General features: G+C 43.1%; 1 protein-coding gene across 3 annotated transcripts in view; it reads right to left on the bottom strand.

Moving 5' to 3' along the window:
- Glb1 (galactosidase beta 1) overlaps positions 1 to 20,194 on the bottom strand; it is a 135,631-nt gene that overhangs the window by 34,141 nt on the left and 81,296 nt on the right. For 2 of the 3 annotated variants that reach the window (XM_048795189.1, XM_048795190.1), the window contains exon 16: positions 3,484 to 4,058. In XM_048795189.1, coding sequence (XP_048651146.1) covers positions 3,789 to 4,058 — 270 coding nt within the window. In that variant the 3' untranslated portion in view covers positions 3,484 to 3,788. Of the gene's footprint in view, positions 1 to 1,535; positions 1,643 to 1,713; positions 1,848 to 3,483; positions 4,059 to 20,194 lie in introns of those variants that run through there. The other variant, XR_007344348.1, reaches the window with a different exon arrangement.

The following is a 20,194-nucleotide window of genomic DNA, read 5'->3' as shown; positions in this document are numbered from 1 at the left end:
AAAACCTGAAAACAATTCAAATGCTTATCAGTTGACAATCAGGCACACAAAACATGGTGCATATTCCATTGTATATGGAATATTGCATGGCAATGAAAAGGAGCAGTTCCTGTACATGCTACACCATGGATAAACCTCAAACACATTTATGATAAAGGAAAGAAGCCTGACAAAGAAGATGATACCGTGTGATCCCAGTTACAAGAATTTTTTCTTTTTTAATTTTTTAATATTTATTTTTTAGTTTTCGGCAGACACAACATCTTTGTTTGTATGTGGTGCTGAGGATCGAACCCGGGCCGCGCGCATGCCAGGCGAGCGCGCTACCGCTTGAGCCACATCCCCAGCCCCGAAATTTTTCTTTCTTTCTTTTTTTTTTTTTTTTTGGTACTAGGAATTGAATTTAGGAGTGTTTAACCACTGAGCAATATCCCCAGATCGTTTTTATATTTTATTTGGAGACAGGATCTCACTAAATTCCTGAGGCTGGCTTTGAATTTGTGATCCTCTTGCCTCAGCCTCCTGAGCCACTGGGATTACAGGTGTGCACCACCACACCTGGCTAAGAAATTTCTAAGGAAGGCATCCCTACAGGGTCAGAAAACAGGCTAAACATTGCCTAGCGGTAGAGGTGGGAGTGAACATTGACTGATTATGGGCAGGAGAGAACTTTCTGGGGTGAAGGAACTCTTCTAATTTGGTGATGGCAGCACAGCTGCATAAATTTGGTAAAACTCATGAAATTGTCCCTAAATCTAGATGAGTTTTATGGCATGTACACTCCAAATCAATAAAACTGTTTAAATCAGGATATTCTGCAGGTCATATAAATGTGGGCTGCATATAAACCCAGATCACAGTGGTTTACTGGAAGGGTGATGTAGAATGTGGTAAACTTCAGAGACCATCAATGGTCTGGCTAGGTTAGCACAGGCCTGATCAGAAAACCTGGAATACTAAAGTCTGCTTTATGATAGATTCAATCTAAGAAGTCTAAATAGCAGGTAATACAGTTGACCTTATTTTCAGAGATAACATTCATATATAGAATTAACTTTTAAATCATTAATTCATGGACAGACAGATCCAAAACAAGGTTATTCAGAAAAATTAGGAATGACGGAAGGCACATCTTACTTTTAAGAATGACATGGTAGGGGCTGGGGATATAGCTCAGTTGGTAGAGTGCTGACCAGGCATACATAAAGCCCTGGGTTCAATCCCCAGCACCACAACAACAAAAAAAAAAGACATTGTAGATAGCAAAAGCAATACCTATGAGAGGCAGCAGGAGGAGGAGGATGGGTTGAGTGGAGTCCAGTGTGGTACTATGTATGCTTGAAGATTCCAGAAACTTCTGGGCAAGGGATGGGATGGCCCTCTAGAAGGGGGAAGGGATGGAACCCCATAAGATTCTCTCAGCAACAAGTGAAAATACTCTGGCTTTGGAAGGAGATAGATGAGGTTTGGAACCAACTGTTCTGTGCTGAAGTTTTCAACGTTCACATCTGTAAAACAGGTTTGCTGCTACCCACCTTACAGTGTGGTCCTGAAGATCAGATGATCAAGTACGGGGCAAGTACACCATCCAGTGAGGTCACTCCTCTCCACTGCCCACCGTCTAGGGACTCTGTGCTGGTCTCTGAGGAAGTGCAATTTATTAAATACATATGCTTTCAAAGGAACAGCCTCACATTTCTTTCCAAAACTTACCAGTGTTTGGCCAGTCCTGGGGAATGACTTTATGTTTTCGGTCATTTAACAGTGGAAGGGTAATGAGGCTGTGGGTCCAGGGAGCTCCTCCTTCACCTTGTAGGCCACATCCAAACATCAAATGGTGCTGACCTCTAGAGAAAGAGGCTGAGTTTAAAAATTAAGGTCTAGTCTGTTGGTCTCAACCCATATATACCTCCTGCAGCTGGCTCACCCAGAGTTTTAAAATTCTCTGTTGAATCCCAGGTAGTTCTTATTTGTGCCTATGAGAGAGGGAAAACACACTGCCAATGAAAATGTTGTAGACCAGCACAAAACATCCTTCCCTTCTCCCTCCTTTACAAAAACCACGTTCTCTGTAAAGAACTTCGAACAAGCCAGGAGCGGTGGCGCACACCTGTAATCCCAGTGGCTCGGGAGGCTGAGGCAGGAGGATTGTGAATTTAAAGCCAGCCTCAGCAATTTGAAGAGGCCCTAAGCAACTCAGCGAGACCCTGTCTCTAAATAAAATATAAAAAAGGGCTGGGGATGTGGCTCAGTGATTAAGTGCCCCCGAGTTCAATCTCTGGTACCAAAAACAAAAACAAAACAACAAGAAAAAAGCAAATATAGATGAGAAAATATAGTGAACCACTAATATATAGTGAACCACTCCCAAATGCCTATGGCCCTGAGATAATCATATCAACATTTCATTGATGTGATGCCAAACCTTTCCAATGCAGACTAGGTGGGGATTACACAGGCAACATGTGGTTAGACTAGCCAGATTCCAACTCTGTCTCTGCCACTTACAACAGTATGATCTGGGAAATCAGGAAGATGATGGTACATTCCTCAGCAATCTTCTGAAAGTGAATTAAACATATACTCTGCTCAGAAGCATGCATGGAAGAAAACATAATAACTGAGAGCTACTGCCCATGTCCAGACAGGCATACAATACAACAGTGTCCCCCACATGTATAGGCCTGTCCACGGCACGTACACAAGACTGTGGTAAGCAGAATGAGATCACTTGATACAATATGAAAGATATTTTTATATAAATAAATATAGCTCTGCATCACTCTTTTTTTTTTTTTTTTAAGTACCAGGGATTAAACTCAGGGGCACTCGACCACTGAGCCACATCCCCAGCTCTATTTAGTATTTTATTTAGAGATAGGGTCTCACTGAGTTGCTTAGCGCCTCACTAAGTTGCTGAGACTGGCTTTGAACTCACGATCCTCCTGCCTCCATCTCCCAAGCTGCTTAGATTACAGGTGTGAGCCACTGCGCCTGGCTACATCACCCTTTTCACAGCTAAATACTGTCTACTGTACAGAAGCACCATACCGCGTACACCAGGCAACCGTTGATCACTTAGGTTGTTTGCATAACTGTTTGGAGCTGTACTTACAGGTTGCCTAGTAGATATCACAGAAATTCACAAGCAAGTCAAATAAGGATCGGAAAAGCAACCGTCCATTAAATCAAACCAAGACTCTCTTCTGTTCCTTTGATCCTCAAGCTAGTGAAGTGGCTTCTTCAGCCCACTCAAGTCTAGTTGTGATTTAAGTCAGACCACATAGCTTAATACCTGCCCAACATTAAAAACAGGACCATTGTGAGTTCAAAGCCAGCCTCAGCAACTTAGCAAGGCCCTAAGCAACTCAGTGACACCATGTCTCTAATAAAATACAAAAAGAGTCTGAGGATGTGGCTCAATGGTTAAGTTCCCCTGGGTTCAATTCCCAGTACCAGAAACCAAAAAAAAAAAAAGGCTCATCATATTTCATTATAAATTTATTTAGCAAAAAGACAACATGATTCTTAATTAAAATTAAAATCAAAATCAGGAATACTTCCAACACTCTGACTGTGCAGATCTGTCTGGGTATCACTGCTGTCACCTCCCTCACACATCCAAGGTGGCCCCTGAGGGTGGGGCACGGACATAGCATGGCTGCAAGGAGACCTCAGGTGAAAACACATCCCCTAAATTCATTTTCTAAACCAACTCTCCGGAGAATATCAGCATTACAATGTCCGAGGTCTGTGCGGGGGGCCAGAATCCCAAAGCGTCACCATCATCATTCATAGTGTTGCCATGAGTCTTTAGTAGGCGGTTCTGAGAAGGAATAATTGGTGGCCACAGGTCTGTTGATAACAGGCGTGTCCACCAGCTCCACGGTGCACAGTCCCGGGCCACAGGCGCTGCAGGGCGCTCGCTCTAGTTCCAGCACCGTGATGTTGTTTGGGGCCGAGGTTGTTAGGATGTGCCGTGGCACGAACAAGGTCATCTGGGGGCCCTGTGCTGGCCAATAGCGGCCAAGGTTAAAGCCGTTAATCCACACCTGCCCCTGGAAGGAGAGAGAGACAGAGACACACAAAACCATCAACCCTGGATGTACGGGCTGTCCTGAGGAGCGTGGGAACCTGGTGGACAGAATCCAGCAGCAGTGGGGCAAGAAGTGCCCCAAGGGAGGTGGGCTGAGAACCAGGCCCAGGCTAGCCTTGGTTCAGATGCTGGAGGGGGGCAGGAACAACAACACCTCGCCCCAGACACCTACTCCTTCAGGAGAACGGAGGCTTGGTCTGCCTGACCGGCTGCAGCAGTGACAAACGCCAGTCCTGGAGCCCAGTGAGGCAGTCACAGGTGTCTGACTGCTGTCCTGGCTCAGGGTCCTGGGTTAATGGCTCTGTACACCACCGCTCCCTGACTTTCCTCTGCACAGAAAAGATCCTCCGAGCTGCTTCCTCCTAGAGATGTGCTTTCCTTCTATGTTCTCCACTCCTGGAGGCGGGTCTCAGCCACATGATCTGCTGTACATTCAGTGCACACACCTGGGGCAAGGAACTCCAGGGCCTGCAGCCTTCAGACAGGCAGGTCTCAGGAGCCATTCCCCCAAACAAATCCCTCGAGATGGATATGAGGTCTGGGGGAAGGAGGTCAAAGGGGCCCATTCAGTTGGGCATCTTCATGAATGCTGGGTCCCTCTCAGAGCATGGACCTCACATTCCTTGCAAGCAGCAGAGGCGATCCTACAAGCTGCAAAGATAATTCCTGGGAGCAGGGGCAGCTGCTTCCTGTAACAACACTGAAAGAGGAGGAAAAACTTTTGCAGGGCAGGGACCATGGTTGGTGTATCTGTATAGCTTCCCTGTGCAGGTGAGGGTTTGCTCATAGAAGGTGGCTGAATAGAAGGAATGTTCTATTACAAAGAAAGTATGTGTGAGTATGGGGGGGGGTCGTCACATACCTATGCAAAACAAAATCCGGGAAAGGAAGGAAGGATGATTGACAGACAGGAGGGAGGGAAGAAGGAAGAAGGGGGTGGGGGGAATGGGATGAATGAAGAAAGAAAGTGCTACCCCCAGTGGTCCAAATACAGCTGGAGACACCCTGGTCCCCATCATGCTATGACACAATTGCAGTTGTTCCCCCTAGAGTCACTTTACCTGTGGGAATGTTTTAGCCCCCCAGTGTCCCTATATTCTAACTCCTTCTGAATGTCTTACCTGGGTTCATATATATATAATTTTTTTAATATATATATATTTTTTTCTAGGTGTAGATGGACACAACACAATGCCTTTATTTTTATGTGGTGCTGAGGATCAAACCTGGGTCCCGCCCATGCTAGGCAAGCGCTCTACCGCTGAGCCACAATCCCAGCCCCTCACATATATATTTTAAAAAATTTTTTAGTTGTCAATGGGCCTTTATTTATTTATACATGGTGCCGAGAATCGAACCCAGTGTCTCACACTGAGCTACCAGCCTCTGAGTTCATATCTTAGTCCTGCCACTTCTTAACAGTCAGACCTGGGGCAAGTCTCAACTCCATTTTTCATACCAGTAAAATGGGGAGGATGGTGACAGAAGGAAACCGTGCACATGTGGTGGTCTGCAGAGCCTGGCTGGGGAAAGCACACCTAATTGGAGATACTCCTTACTTGTCTGGAATGGAAGCCCGGGTTGCTCACAGCCCACCGAAGGGGCCCAAGATTGAAAACCACTCATCTGTTGGATTAACTCATATAGAAAAAAGGATGACAGTTTCACAGTTCTCAGAACTCTTTTACTCTTGTTTTTTACCACGGGATGTTACCTCCATCTATCCTAAAAGATAATATACCACAACAGTCTTGTCGAGTTTTCATCAGTTTAAAATCTGTCAGGGTCTTGGTTTTGCAGTATTAGAGAGCAGTGCCACCGTACTTTTGTGGTCAAGGGGAAGATGTCTTCAAAACTCAGATTAGCGAGAGGGCTTTGAGAGCAGAACATGAGGAACGGTGTGGACTGCAGCCTTCACGATAGGTTCCCAACCAAAGCCACGTCAGGTAGGGCACGGTGGCACATGCCGGTCATCCCAGTGACTTGGGAGGCTGTGGCAGCAGGATCGCAAGTTTGAGTCCAGTTTGGGCAACTTATCAAGACCCCGTCTCAAAATATAAAAGTGGAGCACACGTGTAATTGTAGTGGTTTAGGAGGTGGAGGCAGGAGGATCGCAAGTTCAAAGCCAGCCTTAGCCATTTACTGAGGCCCTAAGCAACTCAGTGAGACCCAGTCTCTAACAGAAAAACGGGCTGGGGATGTGGCTTAGTGGTTCCTTGTCCTCCTGTTTGCCACTTGTTATCACTGTGCCCAGTTCACAGCAGGCTCAACCATGACTGCTAAGTGAGTGACAGGGGGTTAAAGAGTCATGTGCCTTCTTCAAGGATCTTAGAGCTATGTAAACTTAACCCCGATATGGGGAGAAATTTCAGATGAAAAATACAGATGTTTGACTTTATTTTTCCCCTTTATTAAATTTTTTTTAGCTGTCAATAGACCTTTACTTATTTATTTTTTTAATATGCAGTGCTGAGAATCAAATCCAGTGCCTTGCACATGCTAGGCAGGTGCTCTACCACTGAGCCACCACCTCAGCCCCCTTTCCCATTTTTAATACATGTATTTGGTAAAATTAACATTTAACCTGGGTGGGGAAGTACCCACGTGTACTTCCTAGTTCTTAAGGAAGCTGAGGTACATATTAAAAAGTTCAAGGACAGTTTAAGCAATTTAATGAGGCCCTGTCTCTCAATGAAAAATTAAAAGGGATAGGGATGTAGGGGAAAAAAACTATCTGGCCCTAGAGTTTCTTTTATATTATTATTATTAGTAGTAGTGATGGTGGTATTTGTTACTAGTGATTAAATCCAGGGGCGCTTTACAACTGAGGTACATCCCCAGTTTAAAAAAAATATTTATTATTATTTTTTTAAGTTGTAGATGGACATAATACCTTTATTTTATTTATTTATCTTTATGTAGTGCTGAGGATCAAACCCAGTGCCTCACATGTGCTAGGTGAGTGCTCTAACACTGAACCACAACCGCCAGCCCCATTTTTAAAAGTTTGAGGCAAGGTCTTGCTAAGTTCCTGAGGCTGGCCACCACCTTGCCATCCTCCTGCCCTACCCTCTCAAATTCCAGGGATTACAGGCATGTGGGTGTTTCCTTTATAGGAAGATTTTGTTTAGTTTTTTAATTCACACATTCAAGTCTTTTAATGAATATAGGGTTATTTTGATTTTTCCGTTTTTTTTTCTTCTGTCAGTTTTGTTAGGTGTAGGACACTTTCAATTTCATCTATCTTTTCAAATTTTTAGCTTATTGACAGTATCCTCTTAAGTCTGGTAACATAGCTTCTTATTACCAGATTAGTGATTAGTTTTGCCATCTGTTTTTTTTTTTTTTCCCTTGATCAGTCTTGTTAGATGGCTGCTGCTGCTGTTGCTTTTTAATTTTTTTTTCCCAGGAACCAACTTTTGACTTCATTGATTTTCTCTTGCACATTTTTTTTTATTTCATTAGATTCTACTGTTATTATCTTTAAGGCTGAAGCATTACATGCATGCAGAAAAATGCAGTCTATCCTCCCATTTTCGTGAATAGGTAGAATATTGTCAAAATGGCCAGACTACCAAAAGCAATCTACAGATTCAATGCAATCCCCTTAAAAATACCAATGACATTCTTCACAGAATAAAAAGACCATCCTAAAATTCATTTGGAAGAATAAAAGAACCAGAATAGCCAAAGCAAATTTAAGTCAAAAAAGCAACGCTGAAGGCATCACAATACCTGACTTCAAATTCTACTACAGAGCTATAGTAACAACAACTGAATGGTACTGACATAAAAACAGACACATAGACCAATGGTACAGACACAGAGACAACCCTACACAGATATAATTATCTGATCCTTTACAAAGAGGCCAAAGACACACTGGAGAAAAAGAGAGCCTTTTTGACAAATGGTGCTGGGAAAACTGATTATCCATATGGAAAAGAATGAAAGTAGACCCCTATTTCTAACTTTGCACAAAAAAATCAACTCAAAATGGATCAAAGATGTAGGAATTGGACCAGAAACTATGTAACGCCTAGAAGAAAACACAGGGTCAACACTCCAGCATGTCGGCACAGGCAACAACTTTTTGAACAGGACCCCTAAAGCTTGAATTTTTTTTTTTTCTTTTTTCAGTACTGGGGATAGATTAAACCCAAGGACACCTAAAGCTCAAGAAATAATGCCAGGAGTTAATAATGGGGATGGCATTAAATTAAAAAGCTTCTGCACGGCAAAACAATTAATTAGGCATGTGAAGAGAACCTACAGAATGGGAGACAATCTTTGTTAGCTTCTCTTCTGACAGAAGATCAATATCTAAACTATATAAAGAACTCAAAAAATTAACACCAACCTTCCCAATAACCCAATTGATAAATGGGCAAATGAATTAAAGAGACATTTCTCAGAAGAAGAAATACAAATGACCAACAAAACAAATATATGAAAAAAAATGTTCAATATCATTAGCAATTAGGGAAATGCCAATCAAAACTACACTGAGATTTCATCTCACACCAGTCAGAATGGCAGCCATCAAGAACAAAATAATAAGTGCTGAAGAGGATGTGGAGAAAAAAGGAACACTTTTTACGCTGTTGGTGGGATTGTAAAGTAGACAAGCCACTATGGAAATCAGTATGGAGGTTCATCAAGAGGCTAGGCATGGAACCTCCAGGGACCCAGTTATGCTACTCTTTGGTATTTATTCTGAAGAATTAAAGTCATCATACTATAGTGACACATGCAGACCCATACTTATATCAGCACGATTCACAGTAGCTAAACTACGGAACCAGCCTAGGTGTCTATTAATGAATGAATGAATGGATGAAGAAAATGTGGTATACATACACAATAGAATTTTACTCAGCCATAAAGAAAAATGAAATGTCACTTGCAAGAAAATGGGTGGAACTAGATACCACTATGTTAAGTGAAATAAGCTAAACTTAAGGTCAAGGGTTGTATGTTCTCTCTCTTATGTGGAAGCTAAAAAGGAAAAAAAAAGGTGGATTGGCAGGGATCGCGTGAATGTCAAAGAGAGATCAGTGGAGAAAAGGGACTGGGGGTGGGAGAAGTACTGGGGAGTGAAGTTGGCTAATTATTATATTATTATATTGTGTGTATGTACGAATATGTAACAAATCCCATCATTAAGTGTAACTATGAATACCAATAAAAAATATGAAAAGAGAAAAAAAAAAAAAAGAAATGCATGAGCTAGGGTTGTGGCTCAGTGGTAGAGTACTTGCCTAGTATGTGTGAGGCACTGGATTTGATTCTTAGAAGTGAATATAAATAAATGAACAAAATAAAGGCCTATCGATGTCTAAAAAATATTTTTAAAAATGCAGGCTGTCATTTCACTGTTCAATGCTGAAAACAAATAAACATTCTTGTACAACCACCACTGAGATCAAGAAATAATATATATGCACCCAGAAACAACCCTTTTATCCCCTTGAAGTCACCATCTCCCACCTCTTCTCCAGCAATGTTCACCATCCTGATTTTACTTACCATTGATTAGTTTTGCCTACTTTTGAACTACATGTAAATGTTTGTAAATGTCTTATGTAGTTTTTAGTATCTACCTGATTACCTAGAATAGTCCCGTGCTGATTTTAATTGTTGTATGATATTCAATGGTGTGAATAGACAAAAAAACTTTTTAAAAATGGTGTGAGGGATCTAACCAGGGCCTCACACATGCAAGGCAAACACTCTACCACTGAGCTACACCCCTAGCCCAGAATATGCCGAAATCTACTTATTACTTCTACTGCTAGAACTGGGCATTTGGGTTGTTTCTAGTTTGACTATTAAAAATAGCATGGCCCAAATTAACATTCTTATATGTACCTTAGGGACACATATGAACATCTTTCTGATAGAATAGAATGTTAGGAGAATTCCTGGGTCAGGGTATAGGCAGATGTCTAAATTTAGTAATATAAAGAGTAGTGATAGCCAGGCATGGTGGCACATGCCTGTAATCCCAGACTTGGGAAGCTGAAGGAGGAGGATTGTAACTTCAAGGTCAGCCTGGGAAATTTTGTGAGATTCTGTCTCAAAATAAAAAATAAGGGCTGGGGGGGGGGCTGGGATTGTGGCTCAGGGGTAGAGCACTCGCCTCGCACGGGTGGGACCCAGGTTCAATCCTCAGCACCACATAAAAATAAAAGGCATTGTGTTGTGTCCATCTACACCTAAAAAAATAAATATTTTTTAAAAAAAATAAGGGCTGGGGTTGTAGCTCAGTGATAGAGTGCTTGCCTAGCATGTGTGAGGCACTAGGTTGGATTCTCAGCACTGCATATAAATAAGCAAGCTAAAGGTCCATTGACAACTAAAAATATATTAAAACAAAAGGGGCTGGGGATGTAGCTCAGGGGTAAAGTGCCTCTGGGTTCAATCCCCAGTACCCGCCCCCCCTGCAAAAGAAAGTAGTTACAAAAAGAAATGTTAAGGGATTAAATTTTACTTTTAATTAATTTAACTATAAATGAAAATATGTTCCTATAGTTAGACGCTGCCATATTGACAGCAGGGCCGGAATGGTGAAAGGCTGTGATGTCATCACCAGCCCAGTCTCTGTACCTCTCATCCAGGAAGCCTCCTTACAGGCATTGACTGTCTTTCCCCTCCCTCCTTCTGTGTGTCTGTCTCTTTCTCTCTCTCTTTCTTTCTCTCTCCTTTTTTCTGGTACCAGGGATTGAACCTAGAGATGCTTAACCACCGAGCCACTCCCCAGCCCTTTTAAAATATTTTTATTTAGAAACAGGGTCTCATTGAGTTGCTTAGGGCCTTCACTGTGCAGCTGAGGCTGGTTTTGAAGTCGAGATCCTCCTGCCTCAGCCTCCCGAGCCACTGGGATTATAGGCGTGAGCTACTTGACTGTCTTCCTCTCTTAATTCAAGAAGCCAGGCTCCATGTGGAAGTCAATCTGGCCACTTCCACATACCCTGCTTCCCACCTACCTCCTCACCGAGGTCCACAGCCCTGCCCTCCTCCTCCCTGCTGTGTCTTGGCTGTTCTCCCCTTGCTCACTCAGACGTCCACTCGACTTTCCCCCACTACTTCAACAAAACTCCATGCTGGCCTCACCTGTGCATCACTGGAACACTGTCCCCCAGACCTGAAGTCTTCTGAGATCTCAGGTCACAATTCCACCCTCGCCTTCTCAGACAGGGTCATGGTCCTCCTAGGACTGGGATTTCCCCTCCAAGTCCCTCACTATCCCTTTAATCTCTTCTTCACCTCGCTCTGACCATTAGTAGAAAGTTGCATCATTTGACTTGGTTTATCAGCCACTGAAAGCTGTAACACGGGCTCTATGTAGAGAAGGGCTTTGTACATTTTGTTATGAGGTGATACTGTCAGCACTCAGTTACACAGAGTCGTTCAACAGAACACATAGCCTCCCTCATTACATAACACTTGTTAATAACTGTGCCTGGGAAAAAAGATTGTTGAACAGGTGACACAAAATTGTACAGAAAAGGAGACTTCATGTGACACTCTGTTCTCAGTTTAAGAGTTTTAAAGACTACTGCTCACCGAAAGAAAAATTAAATGCTGGCATTCCTGCCTTGATTCAGAACAACAACAAAATAGCACTTTAAAACAATAGAACTTAAGGCAAATTCTGTTTAAAAAAACAAACACTCTAATCTTTGTTTCTCTTTAAAAAGTCATGCTGAAGGTGGCTCATGCCTATAATCCCAGCAGCTCGGGAGGCTGAGGCAGGAGGATTGCAAATTCAAAGGCAGCCTCAGCAACGGCAAGGCTCTAAGCAACTTAGTGAGACCCTATCTCTAAATAAAATACAAAATAGGGCTGAGGAAAAAAAAATAGGGCTGAGGATGTGACTCAGTGGTTGAGGGCCCCCGAGTTCAATCCCCAATACCCCCACCCCCCCAAAAAAAAAGTCATGCTGAAATTATTGTTAATATAGGTGACTTAAAAAGATACCTTCTTTATTAATAGGAGGATCCTATCAGGGGCTAAGTATTTATGCATGAATATCAGTGGCTTCTGGAATGTCCCAAGACAGGTCCGTCTAAAGTGTTCCATGGCAAAGTCTGACTTTGCTGACCATGTCTTGACCCCGGCAGACTCCCTGCCCTTAGCTATTAACATCACAGTGATAATAATAGTTTCAATAAATTTGAGGTTACTGGAAATACCTGACCTATTTCTTTGTTGATCAGACTGATATGTGTGCCTGTCTGCCTTTCTGTCTTAAGTTATCTGGATAAATACTATCTTCTCAGAAGAGTTTAAAGCAAAATACTGTCTTCAGTTGTTATTTAAATTTTTTTTTTCCATTTTTTGTCAGGGGGAGTTCCTTTAAAAATGACCATGAACGCAGGCTGAGTGCCGACTTGATCACGTTCTCAAAGACACGTAGACGACTTGAAATGGAAAAGACAGTTTCAGTTCCCAAGGTTAAAGTCTCACCACACACAACTCATGAATCACTGAGCTACTAACTCGGGAAAAAGAGAATTAAAAAAAAAAAAAAAGATAAAATAGTGAGGACGGTTGCTCAGAGATGTTAAATAGATCTCCCTGAATACACAAAAGATAATTAATATCCTCCTTCCTTCAGAGTCCCAATGGCACAGTCACATTTCTCTGCTTCCTCTTTAGAGAATAAAGTTAAATAACTTTATGTTTTCTTCTGTATTTTAGGATAAATCCTGTGTTAGTCAGCTTTCCAATACTATTAGAAATACCTGGGACAATCAACTTATAAAGAGAAAAGGTTTAGAGTGGCTTACAGTTTTGAAGGTTTCAGTCCATGGTTTATTTGGCCCTGTTGCTTTTGGGACTGTGGCGAAGCAAGAATCATGGCAGGAAATACCGGGTGGGGCAAAAGCACTCACCTCAAGGTTGGGCAGTGAAAGGGGGAGAGAAGACACAGGGTCCCAGGATCCCCTGGGATCTCATGCTCCTGATAACCTAGATACAGCCCGCTATGGCCCCATTTCTTAAAGGTTTCACCACCTCCCAATAGCACCACACTATAAACCAAGCCTAAAATTTAACACATGGCCCTTTAGGTGGATGCTTAAGATCCAACTAGAGCAAAAGCAAACAGAACTGAAGGCATCAAAAGCATAAAATATTACCGTAAAAGAGGAATCACTTTTCTTCATCACATCCAAAATGAAAAAGTCCTTTCCTTCTCGACACCCAAGAGTTCCATCACTGCTGACTGTTTTCATATAGTTCTTCACCGAACGAGTCACGAAACCACCTCACATACTAACAGCTGAGAAGCAAAACTATCTCCAGGCTGCCACACAAAGCTTGTGATAAAGTTCATGAACTAAAAATTGCAGGAAATTCTCCTTCACGTACAGCCTATTTATTCCTGTTTCTATATTATGCTAACGAGTTTTGTACCTGAATTAGTATATATTTGTTGCAACAAATCTGATTATCTAGTATCCAAGGGCATGAGTTATATAGAGTAAGCAGATCTTGTAGGAGGTGTGCAGACTTGCAAATTAGGCAAGAAATTTTTTTTTAAACTTAGCATATCAAATTTAGAAGTAAAGGAGGGTCAAACAGTGCTAAAATCTTGTGGCATGTTGGAAAAAAATGGGCATAATTCTTTGAAGTTCCCTTTATCAAGAGCTAGAATCTGTTTCTCCATTCCTTGCATATGGCTGAACTAGCGACTTATTTTTGCCAAAGAATGAGGGGGAGGTGTCATGTGAATTCTGACTTGGGCCACAAGCAGCCTTTCATCACTTGAGGTACTGGGGATTGAACTCAGGAGTGCTCTATCACCAAGCTATACCCTCAGCCCTTTTTCATTTTAAGAGATAGGGTCTCCCTATGTTGCCCAGGCTGGCCTCAAGCTTGTGATCCTCCTGCCTCAGCCTCCCGCTTCCCTAGGATGACAGATATGCACCAACAACTCCCCAGCCTTACATATATGCATTCTTTCTTTGAATCCTGCTCAGGCACCAGGTGAGCAAGCCTAGGCTAACTTGCAGGATGATGAGAGAGACATGGTCTTTTCATTGCTCAGCTGATAGTCAGCTAACATCCAGGTAGTCGTGCCTAGCTGAGGCCAGCAGAAAAAACACCCAGTTTGCCAATATTCAAAATTGTGGGCTAAATCATTGTTTTAAACTACTAAATTTTGGGTGGCTTGCTATGCAGCAAAAAAAAAAATGTGTATACATCTCCATAGTCTCAAAATGCCTTCCCAGGATAGTTTACAGGAGCCAGGCATGGTGGTGATGCCTGTAATCCCAGCGGCTCAGGAGGCTGAGGCAGGAGATTCTAAGTTCAAAGCCAGCCTCAGCAACTTAGCCAGACCCTATCTCAAAAGTAGGAAATTAAAACAAAACAAAAACACTAGAGTCGTCCTGTATTTTCGGGTTCCTCTTTCACTTGTCAATCACCCAATCCTGCCAGGGCCCCCTCAGCCACATCTGTGCCTCTCCAGGGATTGTTGAGCAGGACTGAGAGGATGGCTGTGAGCACTCCACAGTGACTGGCATGTGCTAGGGTCTCTCACGTAGCTGCTAGGATTAGCGTTTCCCACAGCTGCACCTCTCCATCTCCAAGGCTACTTTCAAGTCCCAGCCTCTATTTTCCTCCAGGGGCCACTTCTGAGCAATAGAGCACCTGTTGTTTACCTATGATCCCATGACTAAATAGGAACTGTGGCTTGCTGCCACTGCCCAGCATAGAAAGAGCATGTCCCTTTGTATAGTGACAGCCAGGGAAAAGATCAAAACTCACAGTCATGTCTATTGTATGCAAATCACTTTTCACTATCATAAAGTCAAAAAATCATAAGCCAGGGACTCTATTTACCTTTAGGAAGGTAAGAAGATTTCAAAAGTAAAATTCAAGAATAGTTAAAAGAAGGGATTTTTTTTCATCCCTTTAATATAATTTTTAAAAAATTTATATTAATATGTTTATATTAATTAATTTAATACAATTTTTTAAAAAATTATATTAATATAAATGTTTATATTAATTAATCCCTTTAATATAAATGTTTAAAAATTTGTGCATGTGTGTATGTTTACCCATTGATTGTGAAATAATTTGCCTTTTAAAAAGAAAATTGTGGGCTGGGGTGTATGTAGCTCAGTGGTAGAGTACACGTGTAACATGCATGAGATCTTGGCATCCCTTTGATCCCTGGCATCACTAAAGAAGAAAAAAAAGGAGCCGGGCACAGTGGCGCACGCCTGTAATCCCAGCGGCTCTGGAGGCCGAGACAGGAGGATCTTGTGTTCAAAGCCAGCTTCGGGAAAAAGCAAGGTGCTAAGCAACTCAGTGAGACCCTGTCTCTAAATAAAATGCAAAATGGGGCTGGGGATATGGCTCAGTAGTCAAGTGCCCCTGAGTTCAATCCCTGGTACCCCCCTGCCCCCTGCAAAAAAAATAAAGAAAACTGCTTTTAACCAGTATTGCGTTTAGATTTCCAACTCTCCGAAGCCTACTTTTTAGGGGAGGAAAAATGGGACATCATCTTGCCTCTTTCACCACAACATTATTGTATACCCAAACCAACCGCAGAAACTAAACAAAAGCAAGAAGGCTACCCAGGATTTCAATGAGACTTGTCCACACCCATCTCGAAGAGAGATAAGGAGCACCAACGTCATAGCCCGGGCAGAACACAACACTGTGGGCACGCCACCCAGCATGCCACGTCTCTGGGCACAGAGGACACTTCCTACCCAAGGAGTCTGCCGTCAAGATAAGTCTGTGCGAAAGCACTGACCTTGTTTCTTGGATGGAGTGAAACACGCCTGACCTCTTCCCAGTGAATCCAGCAAACATTCACTTGGCCTTAACCAGAAAGCCACATCCGACCCAAGCCAAGCCAAAGTCATCAGAAGTGATTTTTTTATCTTGTGAATCACCCTTATCAGTGACTTCATTCACTACATCGAACTGGTTTCTTTAAGCGAATGAATAGTAAAAGCCAAGTGGCCTGCCACAGGCACCTCCCCTGATGGAGGAGCGAGCCTGGCAGCAGTCTTAGCAATGGCTGGGGCGCAGGCTTTGTTTGGCTCACCTCTCCCCCAAAACCATCTGCCTAATTGCTCATTCTCCCAAATGTCAGAACTCAATTTGGGGTGTGCACATGTTTATGCACTTGCACTGGTCATTCAGAATTCTCCTGAGCTGGCTCTGGCCTGTCCCCAGCAACAGGGACCACAGGATACTAGAAAAAAATAAAACCCCCACATACATTCTGTTACATGTGTATGATGCAGATGTATCCTCCAACCCACTCAACTCCAGGCCCACAAATCCCTTGGATGGGCTACCGAGATAATTCATATACAATTCAGTGGTGTTTAGACTGCCTTAAAGCCGTGCAACCATTACCATAATTTCAGAATTTTCCGTCATCTCCAAAAAGAAATCCTGTATGCTTTAGTATTCACTTCTCCATTTTCCCACAGTGCTCCCCGACCTTCTTTACTGTAGCAACCACAAATCTTCATGTCTCTATAGATTTGCCTATTTGGGACATTTCATATAAACAGAACCACATAATCTACGCCTGCCTTAACCTGTTTCTGTTACTATCGCAAAATAATTGAAACTGGATAATTTAGAAACATTAGAGGTTTACTTAGCTCATAGTTTTGGAGTTCAGAACCATGGGCCAAGGTCCAGGGATCAAGGGGCCACACCTGAAGAGGGCTTTCTTGCTGTGGGATTCTCTTCTCTGTAGAATAGTGAGCCAATGCAGGACATCTCACGGCCAGGGGGTGGCATACAAGAGAGCCAACCTGGCTTTTAATAACAGACCCCTTCTTGAGATAACTTGTTAATTCTTGAATGAAAAACACAGTCTTGAGGTTATAGGCTGCATGCCTAACCACCTTCTTAAAGGTCTTACTTGGTCCCACCTTTTTTTTTTTTGGAGGGGGGAAGTGCACTGGGGGATTGAACTCGAGGCACTCAGCCACTGAGCCACATCCCCAGCCCTATTTTGTATTTTATTTAGAGACAGGATCTCACTGAGTTGCTTAGCAACTCACTTTTGCTGAAGCGGGCTTTGAACTCATGATCCTCCTGCCTTAGCCTCCCAAGCTGCTGGGATCACAGGCATAGGCCACGGCACCAGGCAGTCCCACTTCTTAATACCTCATAATGGAGATTAAATTTCATATGGGTTTTGGTGGAGACGTTCAGACCACAGCAGTGGTCTTTTGTGACTAGCTTCTCTCTTAGCATTAGGTTTTAATATTCTCACGTGTTGTAACATCTATCAGTACTTCATTTCTTTTTACTTCCAATTAACATTCCATTGTATGGATGTACCACATTTTGTTTATGAATTCGGCAGTCGATGGACATAGGGACTGTTTCAATTTCTTGGCAATTAAGACTGATGTTGATATGGATACCTGTGTTTTTTATTTTGTTTTGAACCCAGAGGTGCTTAACCACTGAGAAACATCCCCAGCCCTTTTATTTTTTTCATTTTGAGACAAGAGTCCTGCTAAATTGCTCAGGGCCTCACTAAGTTGCCAAGGCTGGCTTTAAACTTAAAAATCTTCCCACCTCAGCTTCCCAAGTCACTGGGATCACAGGTGTGCACCACCATGCTCGGTGGATACCTGTGTTTTTGAGTGGACATATGGATTAGATGATCTTTGGGGTCTGAACCCAGAGGTGACACACTCACAAATATTGCATATCTATGCATTTTTCAAGCATGAAAGTGCAGAGAATTCACCAGACTGACCAAAGTAGTAAAGAGCTCCTGCTTAAAGACAAGTTTGGTGGCACATGCCTATTGTCCCAGCTACTTGGGAGGAAGCTAACTCGGGAGGTTGACACAGGAGGATCACCCGAGCTCATGAGTTCAAACCAGCCTAGGCAACATAGACCAGCCTCCAGGAAGATCCCCTGTCTAGATAATCAGCACAAGCCCCTCTTGGCCCTGCGCAATGCTACCTGCCTCTGCACATGGGCCTCCCAGTTTCAAGCAGACCTGGGACTCCTGCCACCTACTTGAGGATCTTATACAAGTTACTCAGCTCTCTAAGCCTCTGCTGCTCATCTGCAAACTGGAGATAACACCAGGCCATCCTACACAGTGCCTGCTTTGCTGAGTAAGGAGATAGTGTCTACAAAGTGTTCAGCACAACGCCTGGGTCAGGAACTCCTGAGTGTGACACCTTCACGACCCACTGACCTCCAAAACGTCCCAACCTTTCCCATCTCCGTATCTTTGCTTCCACTGAGGAAGGAGAAGAGAGACCACAACGGGGCAAGGGAGCAAGAACGTGTTTGCCAGCTAAAGGGGGAAGATGTTTCCTTTGCTTTTGGGTCACAGAGTCCCTAGATAACATTTGTTAGCTGCAGAACGGTAGCTGGCAGAAAGATGGAAAGGCTGATGAAGGCGGAGGAGGAGCAGATCTTGGCCTGGAGGAAGAAGGTGGGGAGGGGATTCAGATCTCAGACTTCCTCCTGAGGCCAGTGGGCAGGAAGTGAAGGTGGAGATAGAGAGATAAGTCTGACAGGAAGCCCAGGGAACACAGGAATCACACCTGACATCAGTCAAAGAGGATGAGGTCCTGGGGGAGGGGGCGGGGGAGAGTAAGGTGGCTTAAGGAGAGAGGTGAAGGTTAGAAAAGCCAATAGGAAAAGGGAGGAGAGAGAGCCCAAGACCGTTGGGCGTGTCTGAGAGCTTCTGGAGGCTGCAGGCAATGAGAGGGGATGGAGCCTGGTGAATGCTTGGGAGACGAACCAGTGGAGAAGGCCAGTGGTGGACACCTTCTAAAAGGAGGATGAATGAAGGAGACAGAGAAGGAGGGTGGGGGCAGAGCAAGTGGGCTGACAGCTCTTGAAAAAACCTAGTGGTGGCCAGGTGCAGTTTTGTGTGCCCATAATCCCAGTGGCTTGGGAGGCTGAGGCAGGAGGATCACAAGTTCAAAGCCAGCCTCAGCAAAATTGAGGTGCCAAGTAACTCAGTGAGACCCTGTCTCTAAAGAAAATACAAAATAGGGCTGGGGATGTGGCTCAGGGGTTGAATGTCCTTGAGTTCAATCCTGGTTATACCCCCTACCCCGCAAAAAAAAAAAAAAAAAAAAGTCTAGTGGTGATATCTAGAATGGATCGAGGAGAAACTGCAGCCTTAAGGTAGACAGTTTCAGGTCATTAATAAGATCTAGGAGCAGGCTTGGTAGATATGAGCAATTTGGGGAATAGAAACACAGAGGTGGCAGAGAGGAGATTAAAGCTAAAACTTAAGCAGGAGCTAAGAAAAAAAAAAAAAGCTTAAAACTCATGTTCATCATGTCCTGGGCCAAAAGCGAGTCTCCTTAGGTTTAAAATGATTGTGCAACCATCATTGCAATTTTTTTTTTTTGGTCTTGCTGGGGGTTGAGGGTGCTGGGCCTCACACAGATCTTACCACCCCTATATATCCCTGGTTGCATCACATCATCACTATTTAATTTTAGAACATTTTGTCAGCCTCCAAAGAAATCCCATACCTAATTATAAGCCACTGTCCATTCCTACCCTCAGTCCTAGGCAACCATTAATCTACTTTCTGTCTCTATAGATTTGCCTTTTTTAGAACCTTTAGGATAAATGAAATCATACAATACATGGCCTCTTAAGTCTGGTCTCTAATTCCGCATATTTTCAGACCCATCTGTGTTGGAGATGAGTATTCTGTTCTTCCTTACTGAGGAATACTCTTCCAGTGTATAGATGTGCCACAATTTATTTGGTCACCAGTTAATGGATATTATTTCTAGTTTATGGATATCATAAAAAATGCTGCTATGAAAATGTACATATAAGTCTTTATGTGGACATTATTATTGTTACCTCTTGGGTCTATACCTAGAAGTGGAACTTCTGGGTCCTATGATAATTCTACATTTAACTCCTGAAGAAACTGCCAAACTGTGCTCTCGTTTTGAATGGTTGTTCTATTTTACACTCCAACCAACAATCAGGAGCATTCTTCTGTTCTGTATCCTTGTGAATATTGGTCAACATTGACCAGGGATGTACAGCCTTATAGAGCTGTGTTGAGTTCCTGTCCCTCTTATTATTAGA

This window comes from Marmota marmota, unplaced genomic scaffold (assembly GCF_001458135.2).
Source record: "Marmota marmota marmota unplaced genomic scaffold, marMar, whole genome shotgun sequence".
In the NCBI taxonomy this organism is placed as follows: domain Eukaryota; kingdom Metazoa; phylum Chordata; class Mammalia; order Rodentia; family Sciuridae; genus Marmota; species Marmota marmota.
Note: the sequence above shows the minus strand (reverse complement) of the source record. Positions and strands in the feature narration are given on the sequence as shown.